This window comes from Phocoena sinus, chromosome 18 (assembly GCF_008692025.1).
Source record: "Phocoena sinus isolate mPhoSin1 chromosome 18, mPhoSin1.pri, whole genome shotgun sequence".
NCBI lineage: Eukaryota > Metazoa > Chordata > Mammalia > Artiodactyla > Phocoenidae > Phocoena > Phocoena sinus.
In genome coordinates, this window is record NC_045780.1 from 33,038,058 (window position 1) to 33,055,248 (window position 17,191).

General features: G+C 36.7%; 1 protein-coding gene across 1 annotated transcript in view; it reads right to left on the reverse strand.

Moving 5' to 3' along the window:
- DIAPH3 (diaphanous related formin 3) overlaps positions 1-17,191 on the reverse strand; it is a 574,550-nt gene that overhangs the window by 244,155 nt on the left and 313,204 nt on the right. Inside the window, 1 exon segment of the mRNA XM_032611534.1 lies at positions 5,950-6,079. Within this exon segment, the coding sequence (XP_032467425.1) occupies positions 5,950-6,079 (130 nt within the window).

Consider the following 17,191-nt stretch of genomic DNA (forward strand, 5'->3'; position numbering starts at 1 on the left):
AAAAGCTTTTGACAGAATTCAACACCCAATTATGATAAAAACTCTCCAGAGACTGGGCATAGAGGGAACCTACTTCAGCATAATAAAGGCCATATATGACAAACACACAGCAAACATCATTCACAATGGTGAAAAACTGAAAGCATTTCCTGTAAGATCAGGAACAAGACAAGGATGTCCACACTCACCACTATTATTCAACACAGTTTTGGAAGTCCTAGCCACAGCACTCAGAGAAGAAAAAGAAATAAAAGGAATACAAATTGGAAAAGAAGGAGTAAAACTATCACTGTTTGTAGATGACATGATATTATAAATAGAGAATCCTAAAGATGCCACCAGAAAACTACTAGAGCTAATCAATGAATTCGGTAATGTTGCAGGATACAAAGTTCATGCACAGAAATCTCGTGCATTCCTATACACGAATGATGAAAAATCTGAAAGAGAAATTAAGGAAACACTCCCATTTACCATTGCAACAAAAAGAATAAAATACCTAAGAATAAACCTACCTAGGGAGACAAAAGACCTGCATGCAGAAAACTATAAGATAATGATGAAAGAAATTAAGGATGATACCAACAGATGGAGAGATATACCATGTTCTTGGATTGGAAGAATCAATATTGTGAAAATGACTATACTACCCAAAGCAATCTACAGATCCAGTGCAAACACTATCAAATTACCAATGGCATTTTTTATGGGACTAGAACAAAAAATCTTAAAATTTGTATGGAGACACAAAAGACCCCGAATAGCCAAAGCAGACTTGAGGGAAAATAATGGAGCTGGAGGAATCAGATTCCCTGACTTCTGACTATACTACAAAGCTACAATAATCAATACAATACGGTACTGGCACAAAAACAGAAACAGATCAGTGGAACAAGATAGAAAGCCCAGCAATAAACCCACACACCTATGGTCAACTAATGTATGACAAAGGAGGCAAGGATATACAATGGAGAAAAGACAGTCTCTTCAATAAGTGGTGCTGGGAAAACTGGACAGCTACATGTAAAAGAGTGAAATTAGAACGTTCCCTAACACCATAGACAAAAATAACTCAAAATGGATTAGAGACCTAAATTTAAGACCGGACACTATTAAACCTTTAGAGGAAAACACAGGAATAACACTCTTTGACATAAATCACAGCAAGATGTTTTTTGACCCACATCCTAGAGTAATGCAAATAAAAATAAAAATAAACAAATGGGACCTAATGAAACTTCAAAGCTTTTGCACAGCAAAGGAAACCATAAAGAAGACGAAAAGACAGCCCTCAGACTGGGAGAAATATTTGCAAATGAATCAACGGACAAAGGATAAATCTCCAAAATATATAAACAGCTCATGCAGCTCAATATTAAAAAAACAAACAACCCAATCCAAAAATGGGTAGAAGACCTAAATAGACATTTCTCTAAAGAAGACATACAGATGGCAAAGAAGCACATGAAAAGCTGCTCAACATCACTAATTATTAGAGAAATGCAAATCAAAACTACAATGAGGGCTTCCCTGGTGGCGCAGTGGTTGAGAATCTGCCTGCCAATGCAGGGGACATGGGTTCGAGCCCTGGTCTGGGAAGATCCCACATGCCGCGGAGCAACTAGGCCCGTGAGCCACAACTACTGAGCCTGCGCGTCTGGAGCCTGTGCTCCGCAACAAGAGAGGCTGCGATAGTGAGAGGCCTGAGCACCGTGATGAAGAGTGGCCCCCGCTTGCCACAACAGGAGAAAGCCCTCGCACAGAAACGAAGACCCAACACAGCCATAAATAAATAATTAAAAAAAAAACCCAAAACTACAATGAGGTATCACCTCCCACCAGTTGGAATAGGCATCATCAGAAAATCTACAAACAACAAATGCTGGAGAGGGTGTGGAGAAAAGGGAACCCTCTTGCACTGTTAGTGGGAATGTAAATTGATACAGCCACTATGGAGAACAGTATGGAGGTTCCTTAAAAAACTAAAAATAGTATTACCATATGATCCAGCAATCCCACTACTGGGCATATACCCTGAGAAAACCATAATTCAAAAAGACACATGCACCCCAATATTCATTGCAGCACTATTTACAATAGCCAGGTCATGGAAGGCAACCTATATGCCCACTGACAGATGAATGGATAAAGAAGATGTGGTACATATATACAATGGAATATTACTCAGCCATAAAAAGGAACCAAATTGGGTCATTTTTTGAGACGTGGATGGATCTAGAGACTGTCATACAGAGTGAAGTAAGTCAGAAAGAGAAAAACAAATATCGTACATTAACGCATATATGTGGAACCTAGATAAATGGTACAGATGAAGCGGTTTGCAGGGCAGAAATTGAGACACAGACATAGAGAACAAACGTATGGACATCAAGGGGGGAAAGCAGTGGGTGTTGGTTGGGGTTGGCGGTGTGATGAATTGTGAGATTGGGATCGACATGTATACACTGATGTGTATAAAACTGATGACTAATAACACCCTGCTGTATATAAAAAATAAATAAAATTAAATTCAAAAAAATAAACAGGGTATGAAATGATAAAAGTGATTTTTTTTTAATTTAAAAGAAAAATTCACTATACTACTGGAACAAAGTATCTTTCTTTAAGTTGACAAATGACCATTGGCCTGTACAAAAAGAATAGAGATACTCTCCCAGACCAAATGAGATGTCTTCCAAAATGTATATCTATACATTTGTATATATTCACCCAAATGTGTATTTGTAAATTCATTTTTTTTTTGAGGCAAGTAAAGTTTTTTTCCCACAGAACTGATGTGATATATAACCTGGATGCTTCAGATGTTCAAAAAACTGCATAAGTCATATTCAAACCAAATATAAATAATAGGACTATCCTTTCTCTGACCCTTTCTGTAACCAGATCTAAGCCCACAGCAGGGGCTAAGAAGGAGCTTAGAAACTGAGCTATTACGAAGGAGTGACTGGAATCTATGGCAGTTTGGTGCCTACTGGGGCAAAGGAAGCGGGCTCTACTTGCAAGGTAGGCAGATGGAGATTCAGAATCAGGCCAAGGGGGACACTGACTACAGGTGCTTGGCTCAGATGCATAATCATCCCAGGTGCTTATGAATGACTCATCCAAAGAGAACTGCACTGGACACAGTGGAAGTGGCTTAGCAGCAGAAGGTGGGGCTGGCAGGTATTCAGAAGGTTTAAACTGCAAAACTTCCAATGCAAGAACATGGTATATCTCTTCATCTGTTTGTATCCTCTTTAATTTCTATTTCTTTCATCAGTGTCTCATAGTTTTCTGCATACAGGTCTTTTGTCTCCTTAGGTAGGTTTATTCCTAAGTATTTTATTCTTTTTGTTGCAATGGTAAATGGATGTGTTTCCTTAATTTCTCTTTCTGATTTTTCATGACTAGTGTATAGGAATGCACGAGATTTTTGTGCATTAATTTTGTATCCTGCAACTTTACCAAATTCATTGATTAGCTCTAGTAGTTTTCTGGTAGCATCTTTAATTTTCTCTAAGTATAGTATCATGTCACCTGCAAACAGTGACAGTTTTACTTCTTCTTTTCTGTTTTGGATTCCTTTTATTTCTTTTTCTCCTCTGATTGCTGTGGCTAAAACTTCGAAAACGATGCTGAATAAGAGTGGTGAGAGTGGGCAACCTTGCCTTGTTCCTGATCTTAGTGGAAATGGTTTCAGTTTTTCACCATTGAGAAAGATGTTGGCTGTGGGTTTGTCATATATGGCCTTTATCATGTTGAGGTAAGTTCCCTCTATGCCTACTTTCTGGAGAGTTTTTATCATAAATGGGTGTTGAATTTTGCCGAAAGCTTTTTCTGCATCTACTGAGATGATCATATTGTTTTTCTCCTTCAATTTGTTAATATGGAGAGATATACCATGCTCTTGGATTGGAAGAATCAACACTGTGAAACTGACTATACTGCCCATAGCAATCTACAGATTCAATGCAATTCCTATCAAACTACCAATGGCATTTTTCACAGAACTAGAACAAAAAATTGCACAATTTGTATGGAAACACAAAAGGCCCTGAATAGCCAAAGCAATCTTGGGAAAGAAAAACGGAGCTGGAGGAATAAAGCTCCCAGACTTCAGACTATACTATAAGCTACAGTAATCAAGACAGTATGATACAGGCAGAAAAACAGAAATATAGATCAATGGAACAGGATAGAAAGCCCAGACATAAACCCACACACATATGGTCACCTTACCTTTGATAAAGGAGGCAAGAATATACAATGGAGAAAAGACAGCTTCTTCAATAAGTGGTGCTGGGAAAACTGGACAGCTACATGTAAACGAATAAAATTAGAACACTCCCTAACACCATACACAAAAATAAACTCAAAATGGATTAAAGACCTAAATGTAAGACCAGACACTATCAAACTCTTAGAGGAAAACATAGGCAGAACACTCTATGACATAAATCACAGCAAGATCCTTTTTGACCCACCTTCTAGAGAAATGGAAATAAAAACAAACAAATGGGACCTAATGAAACTTAAAAACTTTTGCACAGCAAAGGACACCATAAACAAGATGAAAAGACAACACTCAGAATGGGAGAAATCGGAGAAATTTGTGTCCTTTAGCTAATATTTGCAAACAAAGCAACGGACAAAGGATTAATCTCCAAAATATACAAGCAGCTTATGCAGCTCAATATGAAAAAAACAAACAACCCAATCCAAAAATGGGCAGAAGACCTAAATAGACATTTCTCCAAAGAATATATACAGATTGCCAACAACACATGAAAGGATGCTCAACATCGCCAATCATTAGAGAAATGCAAATCAAAACTACAATGAGGTATCACCTCACACTGGTCAGAATGGCCATCATCAGAAAATCTACAAACAATAAATGCTGGAGAAGATGTGGAGAAAAGGGAACCCTCTTGCACTGTTGGTGGGAATGTAAACTGATATAGCCACTATGGAGAACAGTATGGAGGTTCCTTAAAAAACTAAAAATAGAACTACCATATTACCCAGCAACCCCACTACTGGGCATATACCCTGAGAAAACCATAATTCAAAAAGCAACATACACCACCATGTTCATTGCAGTACTATTTACAATAGCCAGGCCATGGAAGCAACCTAAGTGTCCATTGACAGGTGAATGGATAAAGAAGATGTGGTACATATACACAATGGAATATTAATCAGCCGTAAAAAGAAACAAAATTGAGTTATTTGTAGTGAGGTGGATGGACCTAGAGTCTGTCATACAGAGTGAAGTAAGTCAGAAAGAGAAAAACAACTACCATATGCTAACACGTATATATGGAATCTAAAAAAAAAAAAAAAATGGTTATGAAGAACCTAGGGGCAGGACAGGAATAAAAACCCAGAGGTAGAGAATGGACTTGAGGACATGGGGCGGGGGAAGGGTAAGCTGGTGCAAAGTGAGAGAGTGGCATGGACATATATACACCACCAAATATAAAATAGATAGCTAGTGGGAAGCAGCCATAGAGCACAGGGAGATCAGCTCGGTGCTTTGTGACCACCTAGAGGGGTGGGATAGCGAGGGTGGGAGGGAGACGCAAGTGGGAGGAGATATGGGGTTATATGTATAGATATAGCTGATTCACTTTGTTATACAGCAGCAACTAACTTGACATTGTAAAGCAATTATACTCTGGTAAAGATGTTAAAAAAAAAAAACAACTGCAAAATGATATGTTTTTGTATATAGGGCCTCACTATCCAGTCAGAAAATTAAAGTCATAGCTTCAATAATGACAATTGATAAAGTAAATGTCCTACAACTTTCTCTCTATTTTTAAAATGGCATATTCAGTATGAAAACACAGTGACAAAGTGGCAAGTATGTTCAAATAAAAGACATTATTTTCTGTACCAACTGAAGACCCAGAGCACGAAAGTCTTTTCTGTAAAAGCACAAACCTTTACTAGCTTTGTCCAAATGTTCCAAATCATTCACAAAATTGAGGATATCAGGGTAGTTTTCTTCACATATTTGCACAAGAAAATGTAGTAGTGTTGTTTTCTGATCTGCTGATTTTGTGTCCTTTAGCTAAACAGAATGAGAGGGAGAAAAAATACAGAGAGTCAAAAATATGTTGATAGTCTCTCTACTTAAATAATGTTAATACTGTTTTTTATAGATAAGAAATAAATGAGCTGTAAAATTAGTTAATGCTATTTTTGAAAAGCCACTATTTAAACACTTGAAAAGCTACTCTTCATATACTGTTGTTTGGTCTAAGTCATTAATATTTACTGTAAAGAAGGAATAAGCTTAATTCAATCTAGTATGCAATGTTGCATGGGGGAAAAAAAATATGGTGAAATGCCCAGGAAAACAGGACAACCTGGGAATGTATATAATATCAACACTTGAAACAATCCCACATGCTTGCTCATTTTTTCATTTGGCACAGATTTATAGAATGCCTACTGGGTACGGCAGGAGTCGGAGACGCAACAACCAATAAGTCATTCCTCAAGAAGCCATTTAGTGGGGGCGGGGGGGAAACCCCAGAAAATATGCATTTCCCCTGTGTGACAAAGAGTATACTAAAAATAATCATACAGTATGCCTAGGAGGACAGGGCACCTGAACTGAACACCAGCAGGCAGGAAGTTGTATGGGTTGGGGAAGGGAAGGAAAAAACTCAAAGTCACAGTATCAGAGGCAGATGGAGCAGCATTTGAAAAAGACCATAGATGAGGAAGAAAGTGGCACTTTAGAGGAGTCCACGTGACTCCAAAATAAAAGTACATGTTGCGGGGAGGGGGAAGTAGGGAGAGTAGAAAGAAATATGAGGAGAAGGCCAGAAAATTAAAAGAAAGGCAGACCATGCTATGGATATAGGATTCTGGTCCCTAAGAACTGGGAGGTTTTAAACTAGATGAGACCTAATCAGACGTACATTTTAGAAAGCTCCTTGTAGCACAGTGTGGATAAAAGATTAGAGCAAGGGTAAAAACAGAGCAAGAAGAATAATTTTAAAAGCTGTAGCAATAATCCAGGCAGGGAAAGAAAACAGCCTGAGATGAGGTAATGCCTTAGGCATGAGATAATGGGACAGGGTGGGCATGGAAACCCACATGATGACATCTATTGAAACGGGACAGAAAGAATGAGAAGAAGATTTGGGTGGGGTGGAGAAAAAAGAATTGTTTCAGTTTGGGACAAGTGAACTTGAAGTTTTTGAATAACATCTAAGTGGAGACGCTGGGAAAGGATATAGATATATATAGGTGTAGAACAGTGTTCTCAACCTTTATTTCATTATTGCTGGCTAAGTTTTTTTTTGTTTTTTTTTTTTTTTTTGCGGTACGCGGGCCTCTTACTGCTGTGGCCTCTCCCGCTGCGGAGCACAGGCTCCAGACGCGCAGGCTCAGCGGCCATGGCTCACGGGCCCAGCCGCTCCGCGGCATGTGGGATCTTCCCGGACCGGGGCACGAACCCGTGTCCCCTGCATCGGCAGGCGGACTCCCAACCACTGTGCCACCAGGGAAGCCCGCTGGCTAAGTTTTTTTAGGCGTATTTTTCCGAATCATTTGCACCTATGAAATTTTAAAATGATACATATACTGTATATCTGTTTATGTACTGCATGTACATCTGTGTTTTACACATAAAAACAGAGGCAGATAGGAAAGATATTTGTGCTCCCCGAGAACGAATTTTCCATCCCTTGAGGGTGATAAACTGTAGAGAATACATAGTGAGAACTTATTCTAGGAGTACCGGTTTGTGAGCTCTTAGCCTCCAAAGCTAAAACGTTGACCAAATAAACACAAATAAGTACACAGCATAAAAGAAAGGAGAACAGAGGCCTGAAGAGAAGGCCAGGATGGACCAATCCTAATCTGAAAAGGCCGAGGAATGAATCAGAAGGGAGAAGGGCTAGGCTACAACCTAGGTACAAATAGAGGTCAGCCTAGCTTTTGTGAGTGATGGGGGTAGGGGGTGTTGGGTGTGAACACAGGGCAAATACGTAATCTGATAGTGTTCCCTACAAATGAGTAATCATCCAGATCAGATACACATATAAGGGGAGAAAAAATCGCTCTTTTCACACCAGGATTTAATTTAGAGTTGGAAATTCTTGGTATACTTAACTGTGCACAACCCTATTGCTTCCTTTCCAACAATTTCCTACCTTAAAATAAGTGTATACACACACATACACATGTATATCCATATGTATTTTTTTCAAACTCTATGTCACTAAGTATTATATCACTATCAGAAAAATATCAAATGAAAGTTACTATCTGATTGTGGCAGAAGGAGATATTCTGTGCCATCACAAATATTAACACACATGACTTATTAATGCACAAACTATCTTGTCCCTGGAAACACAGAGCTACCCTACTATAGACAGCCAGGCTTTCACATGATTACTCTTATAACAGGTTCAAATGCTGCACTGGCCTATTCGGCATGCAAACCATTCAGCAGCAATTGTTCCTGGCACTTTAAAAACTGACTGATATGAACAGAGTCCATTATTTGATGCCTCTTAAAAGGAACATAAATCACAACATTCATCTGAGTGTTCTGAAAAATTATTCCTCAAAAACTGACTCTGATCACTAGCTAGACTGATTGCCACTAACGTATGAATGACCTGCTAAAACATAACACTAAAACTGGCCTTTAACTAGCTATGTCACCTTGGGCAAGTTACTGGACCTCAGATTCACATAAATAAAGTGAGAATATGGAACTGGACAGGAAAAGGAAACTCTAAATTCACTTTCCACTCCAAAAATATTAAATATACTTTACAGTGGACTTGTGTTAGTAGACATTGCAAAATCTATTTTTAAAAAATACTAGAATAAAAATGACAAAACCTAGTTATAATCTCAGTCCAGAAGTTATTTTTGCATGCTTGGGTCAGTTAAAATCTTTTGGTTTCAGCTTTCACATACACTGAGAATGTTAATTCGATTTATAAAAGTTACCTTTCAACTCTACAATTTCATTCATACTATCATCTTTAATGGATAAGGTTAGGGTAAAAGTAGCAAACTTTTACAAATATAATAGTTTTCCCTGGTACAACCATCAGTCAGTATAAAAACTGTCCTTTGATTTTAATTTTGCTATTTTTTTTAAAGCACTCTAATGGTTAACTCTTCTGTTCCCCCACCTCCCTCTTTACAGCAATGACTAGAGAATACTGTTCCTTTGGTGGACTCCCAGTTCCTGACTGTCACCAATTTACACCTTTCTTATCATGCTCCATTCATGTGAAACTAGACACATGTCCTGTGTGGAATGTCGATTAAGACAAGCACCTGGAAAGAGCTTTCCAGGGCTATTTGTGATATAGCTAAATGGCCAGCAATTGCTAGGATTAATATATCAAGAGATCTCTATGATCCAACAATAAGCAACTGGATCAATCTTGATCTTTATTCATGAGCAATAAGAATTCAGAATTAGAATTCTATAACCTATATAGCATCTACCAATTTAATAAATGTTAAGGATGCAGGTCAAACACAGATTCAAATATTTAGAGACAATCATAAAGCTAAACACTAACTTATGGAGGAGGTTGCTATCCTGGCTGTACTATTGAAAACATCAACTGGTTAGCAACTCACACACTGGTCACAGACTAATATTTAAAATATACTCACTGAATAATAAGTAGAATTCTCCCATCCCTCCAGAACAGAATCTATATTTAACAACCAGGAGACTTAAAAAAAAAACACTCAAATTCCCAAATAAATAAATCTGAAAATATACCTAATAAAAGATAAGAAGTTAAGAAACACAGAGAGTGACTATTTGTTGACAATGCATGGTTACTTACAAACTACTAGTTGCTCTAAATTCCAGGACAGAGATTCTTCATTCAGTTCCTAACGTTCTCAGGAAAAACTGCACAGTGCCGGGAAGGTATTCTTCCTGCCTCAATTACTCTATTCCCTTCCTTCCTTCCATCCCCCAAATCACTAAAAAAAAAAAAAAAAAAAAAAACCCGAAACAAAAACCAAACAAAAAAACCCTCCCAGAAAGCACATGAAAATATATGAAAGCAGAGCAAAATATATTTATCACAGTCTTCATTTACTTGCTCAGTATTTTTTCACCTTTTGATAAACATTAACAACAAAAAGGGCACACTCTATTTCTACTAATTATTCATATCTACATAATCAGCGATTGAGCTAGAACAAGGAGAGCTTGAGAGATGGTGCTAATTTTGTTGAAGAGAAAAAAACAACTTGAGCATACTCTGTAGTGCTAACTCTTGGAAAGAAAATGAAGCTAAAATATCTGGCTTAAAAATTTATTCTTAAGTTTAAAAAATATGCTTTTTTAAAATTTTCAACGACATTGCTTGACAGGATTCCTTTGGTATCACTGTCAAGAGATTTATCTTACTGATGAGTAATCGTCACTGTTAAGGAGAATTTCTTGTTTATATATTGTTTCTTAAGGAACATTTAATGTGGCATAGATGTCAAATAAACAAAAAGATGGATGGAGTTTCTTCAACCGCACTGTTCATTCCAGACAAAATAATGTTAAAAGCTGATCCTGTAATAAATCATGGCCTAGTTGTCAGTCTGGATAGAACTCCTTTGTAGCTACAATGCAAGGTTTGGGAATATTTTTAAGCTATTCAGCACGAACTTGGATGACATTTAAAGAAAATTCCATTGTTTTAGTCACAAGAGAGAAAATTCCTAAAATAAAAACTAAGTATCGTCTTGGTGATTTTCAGAATCCAAAGAACTACAACCCCTTACACTCTGAATAATAAAACTTTATCTTAAGAATATTGTCAAACTAGTAGCTGTTCCCCATTATCATGTTCCTATACTTCAATTACATTATCCAGACAGCATTGACTCTTTGGATGTTGTAGACATTACTGAACACCAAAAAAATGACAAAATTATGAGGGTCTGTAATGACTCCATGAACATTCTAGAAGACCCTATCTTGTAAACAGTATGAATGCTGAGGACAACAGCAGCCACTCTTATTTGTGTGGCACTTCCTAAGAGACAGGGATTGGCCAAATAATACAATACCTGTTAAGTGCTTGAAATGCACACCATCCTTATGAGGAAGGAACTGGTATTAAGAGGGCAAAAGAGATGTGAAACATCATGTAGCATACCCCAGATCACATAGCTACTATACAGTACAGCCAAGATTTATTTGAACCCACTTCTGTGTGAATCCAAAGCTCTTAACCACTATAAAATGCAGTTCCTCTACAAAATCTTTATTTAATATAGATTATTATGCATCAAAAGAAACAAAATTCTCAAAAACACAGTGGATAAAAATAGTAGTAAAACAGTAAAATAGTGTTCATTAATGCAATATAAAATACTGAAGCCCTATAACCTGCTAATTTTAGCCTGGAAAGCCTCTACACCCCTATCCTGAGGTCACTTCTAGTTCTAAAAGCATGGCATTCTTTCTATTGTTTTATCTATACAATTAATAAAATGCTACCTGAATCTTACCTCAAATGCAAAGTCTTTCCATATTGCTAATAGATCAGTGCTCACAAAATATGATAAAAATATGGTTGAATGAAACTGTAAAGTTTCATCTTTAACAGACCCAACCAAGTATATCTACTAACATCATACTCCATCTTAAATCATTTGCAGAATAAGGTGCTTTGTATATGTTTGAAACATCTCTAAGTGTAAGTTACATGTATCCACATGAAAATGGATGTGTGGATATGAACTGCCAAAGAATATATCATAATTGCTCAGATATGAAGCTCAAAAAGTCAATGCGTAGGTTTAAATTCACTAGTGAAACCAACTACAATTATAGAATGAACTGTTTCCTGATATATATAAATACATTTTTAAAAATCAATCACTGTGCTGATTAAATTTTTAAAAATACTGTGTATCCCTCCTAAACGAATGGAAATTTTAAATCTTAACATAAATTAAACAATATGCTTTGCATCATCTATGTCACTGCTGTCACTATTAATACCTATAATAAAACTTTCATAGTGATTTTAAAGATAGGTAGCGATAAACTAATATTAGGTAAAATAGATATTAGATAAATTTATAGCATTCACATATTAAAAAACATATTTATTGCTTAGTTTTCATTTTAAAATGATGAGAGTTGAAACATTAAATAAGGAAGAAAATGCTTTAAATAATGTCAGCTTCTATAATTAAACTTACTTCTACTATATCTCCATAGACACACTATCTCTGAATTATATTTTAAACATATTTCTCTTGGATTTCAGTGAGCACTTCAGCATGAAAAGCATTTTTGCATTTTAGTAAAATTTTATCTTGCTGCATTATTATATTGTTCAATGTTCTATTATTTACACTATTCCCTTATTTCACAAGAGATTTAAAATAGCTCAGTGTTCTTTAGTTGATATAAATGGCTCAAATACATTAATTTTAAATTAAATAGTTTTTATACTTCTTAATTTTTTTAATTAACAGACTTTATATTCTAGAGCAGTTTCACTTTAAGACAAATAGAGCAGAAAAGACAGATTCCCATATACTCTCCCCTCCACATACACAAATTCCCCTATCAGTAACATTTTGCATTAATGTGTTACATTTGTTAAAATTTATGTACCTTTATTGATGATATTGATACATTATTATTAATTATTAACCTCAGTTTACTTTTGGGTTCACTCTGTGTTCTAAGTTGTATGGGTTTTGCCAAATGCATAATGTCACGTATCTCCCATTACTGAGTCATAGGGAATAGTTTCAACATCCTGAAAAATCCCCTGTCCTCCACCTATTCATCTCTTCCTTCTTCCCCCTCCCCCCAAACCTCCAGAAACCACTGAATTTTTTACTATCTCTATAATTTTGTCCTTTCCAGAATGTCATATAGTTGGAATCAGAGTATGGAGGCTTTTCAGATTGGCTTCTTTCACTTAGTATTATGCATTTCTCCATGTCTTTTCTTGGCTTAAAAGATTTTCTTTTTATGACTGATTTAATAGTCTATTGCAGGGGTCCCCAACGCTCAGGCCACAGACCAGTATGGGTCCACAGCCTGTTAGGAACCTGGCCGCACAGCAGGAGGTGAGCAGCAGGGAGGCGAGCAAGTGAAGCTTCATCTGCCACCCCCTGTCGTTCCCCATCGCTGGTCTATTGTATGACTATATGTATGACTATATCAGTGGGCTTTATCCATTCAGCTATTGAAGGACTTCTCGAGTTGCTTCCAAATTTTGGCAACCAAGAATAAAACTGCTATAAACATTTGTATGCAGGTTTTTTACTCCTTGGGGTAAACAGGAATGTGATTACTGAATCCTATGTTAAATCTATGTTTAGCTTTGTAACTGCCAGTCTTCTAAAGATGCTGTACTATCTTGCATTCCTTTCATCAGTGAATGAGTGATCCTGTTGTGTCACATCCTCAGTAGCATTTGGTGCTGTCAGTGATTTGGATTTTAGCCATTCTAATAGATGTGTAATGGTGTCTCGTTTTTTTAATTTGCAATTCCCTCACGACATATGATGTTGAGTATATTTTCATACAGTTATTTGTCATTTGTAAATCTTCAGTAAGATGTCTGTTCAGGCCTTTTTTAAAAAACTGGGTTGTTGGGCTTCCCTGGTGGCGCAGTGGTTGAGAGTCCGCCTGCCGATGCAGGGCACACGGGTTCGTGCCCCAGTCCGGGAGGATCCCACATGCCGCGGAGCGGCTGGGCCCGTGGGCCATGGCCGCTGAGCCTGCGTGTCCGGAGCCTGTGCTCCGCAACGGGAGAGGCCACAACAGTGAGAGGTTAAAAAAAAAAAAAAAATTGGGTTGTTTTCTTATTGTTGAGTTTTAGAGTTCTTTGTATATTTTGGATACAAGTCTTTTGTCAGATAGGTGTTTTGCAAAGATATTATCCCACTCTATGGACTGTCTTTTCACTTCAAAGAGCAGAAGTTTTTAAATTCAAATAGTGGCTAACTTATAAATGTCCAGTTTTTCCAGCATCATTTCTTTAAAAAACGATTCTTTTCCATTGAATTATCTGTGCTGCTTTGTCCAGGATCAGTTGACTATACCTGTGTGGGTCTGTTTCTGGGCTCTCTATTCTGTTCCACTGACTGTCTATCTTTTTCCCCCCAATACCACAGTTTTGATTACTGTAATTTTATAGTAAGTCTTGAAGTCCGTCCTTCCCCTTCCTCCTCCTCCTTTTCTTCCTCCTTCTTCAGTGTTGTATTGACTATTCTGAGTCTTTCACATATCCATATAAAATTTAGAATCAATCTGTCAATACCCACAAAATTACTTGCTGAGATTGTGATTGGAATTTCATTGACTACATGGATCAAGCTGGGAAGAGCTGATACCTTAACAATATTGAATATTCCTTTCCATGAACATGGGATATCTATTTCTTTATCAGATTTTTTTTTTATTTCTTTCATCAAAGTTTTGTCATCTTCCTCATACAAATATTGTAGAAAATTTTTGGTGCTAAAGTAAATGATATTCCATTTTTTGTTTCAAATTCTAATTTTTCATTGCTGATATTAAAAATGTAGTCAACATTTTAATGCCAATCTCATATCCAGAAACTTTGTTCTAATTGCTTATTAAGTTCCAGAAAGTGTTTTTCTTTCTTTCTTTTTTTTGATCAATTTTGGGGGATTTTCTACATAGGCAATCATTTTACTTATGAGCAAAGACAATTTTATTTATTCCTTCCCAATCTGTATACTTTTATGTCCTTTTCTTGTCTTGTTGCATTAAGCCAGGACCTCTAGTACAATGCTGAATAGAAATGGTGAGAAGGGACATGTTTCCTTGTTCCTGATCTTAGGGGAAAAATATTTAGTTTCTTATCATTAAGTATGATGCTCTCTGTAGTTTTTATAGATGTTCTTTATCAACTTAAGGAAATTCCCCTGTATTTCTAGTTTGTTGAAAGTTTTTGTCATGAATGGGTATTGTACTTGATTAGCTGCCTTTTCTGCATATATTGATATGGTCAAATGGTTTTTCTCCTTTAGAGCCTGTTGATTTGATAAATTACATTAATTGATTTTCAAATGTTAAACCAGCCTTCCATACTTGGAATATATCCTTCTTGGTCATGGTATCTGATTCTTTTTTACATATTGTTGGCTTTGATTTATAATATTTTGTTGAGGATTTTTGCATCTACGTTCATAAGAGATATTGGTCTATAAGTTCCCTTTATTATAATGTCTTTGTCTGGTTTTGGTGTGCACTCATTTCATCATCAGACTCTTCCCTGCTACCTAAGCACATATGTTCACAAATACTATTGGCTAAGTATTACTATACAGATAATAGTGTTGCATGTTTTGTCTCTGATCCAGACCTTTGATAAAAGAAAGCCTCCTAGAGTATCAGGAATGGGGTATCTTGTTTAATTTTTTATTTTCATTTATAAAATGTATAAAAACAGGAGACTAGATTGAACCAAAGATGGCTGGTAAGATTCATTACTACCTCTGATGGGTAGTAGCTATCTCTAAGCGTGGTGTTAAGGAGGATTCTGAGGCTGTCTGCTTCAGGGAAAGGAAGTTTGACAGATTAGCATTGCTGGTTTTGAGACGACAGCACATAAGCAGTGCATTTGCTGTTCATGAGCAAAGCCACTTATCTTTTATGATTTGATTAAAGGAATAATTCTAATTTACAATGTTTAATAGTAACTGAAAAAACAAAGGTAATGTGAATAAATTTACCAAAAACTACTTAGTAAAGCTAATTAAATAATTCCTGGAAAATGCTACAGACTAAATGTGTTAACGAATGAGTCAAAGAGGGTTAAGGACTCTAAATAGTTTCACATTGCTTTGGAAGTCAGTCTTTTTCAGTGATTTAATTGGCTGGATGTAAAATAAGAATGGCATTTGTTATCTGTAAGTCTTTGGCCAAAAACTGCTTTATTTTCGAAGGGTGCCAAAACTTACTAGGGTGGTTTTCCAATCTGATAAAGAATAAAAAGCCCTCTAAAATCCTTATAAAACAGTAAATGCAGATGGAACAATGGATTTGTTTGGGAGAAGTCTTTCTTAAAAATAACTTCATGGAGTAAAGGAAAAGGTGATATACAAGAATCAAAATTTCACAAAGATTCACAGTGGCAACCCACGTGACTGTGACAGGCTTATGAAATAGAAACTGTCTGTGACAGGCAGAGGGATTTGCCTCCTGCTTTTCATAATCACTGAAACTCTACTTTCCAAGGTCAAGTCCTGCAAAATAACTCAGAACACTGACCATCAACTTATTTCAGTTCCACCATGTGCCTGAGATTCATACTCCTTTCACTCCCTTTCTTCCCTTTCAGAATAATGTCCAGCGTGGCATGAAAGAAAAGCAGCAGTTTTGGGAATATTTTCACCTCTCATCCTTAAGTGAGGAAGTAGAGTTGTTTCATTTCTGATTTTGTTCTTGTGTTGGTTAGGTTTTGCTTTTGTGTTTGTTGGTTGGTTGGTTCCAGGCCACCAATTGGGGGGTTCTCATTCTGGGATAAGTAAGCAGGGCAGAAGACAGACAAAGTGATTTTCAGTTCAGTCTGTGCATTAAAATCACCTGGGGGAGCTTTTTAAAAATGCCACTAAACAGGATCCACATGCATACATGCTGAAGTAATTGATCTGACGTGAGGCTGATGCATCGGTATTTTTTAAAGGGCACTGTGGGTTGAGAATCGATGTCCCACAAGGAGAGCTGTTCACAACTTTAAGAAATCACTCACTAGAGTTGGTGACAGCATTAAAGAATGAGGAAACTAAACATTTTTTCTAAAAAATCTTCCCCATCACAGCTTTGGTGAAGTTATTCTACTTTCGGTTAGCCTGTGCTCGTGAAAGAAATATACAGACCAGATAAGAATTTCATGCACTAGAAAAGATAACTTAGACAAAAATCAATCTGACCTGCCACCACTGCCTTTTATCACCTAACTCCCAACACCAACAGCCCCATTACTATGTATCCTTTGATAATTTCACCTTTGAGAGGAACTAATCGCATATTCTATTGATAACAGAAAATCTCCTACAAAGTAATGATATGGATAAATTTATAGAGGAAATCAATAGTGAATTTTTCTGCAATTTTCCCCCCAAATGACAGCATAAACTGATAGAAATAAGTTATTACAATTGGTAAACT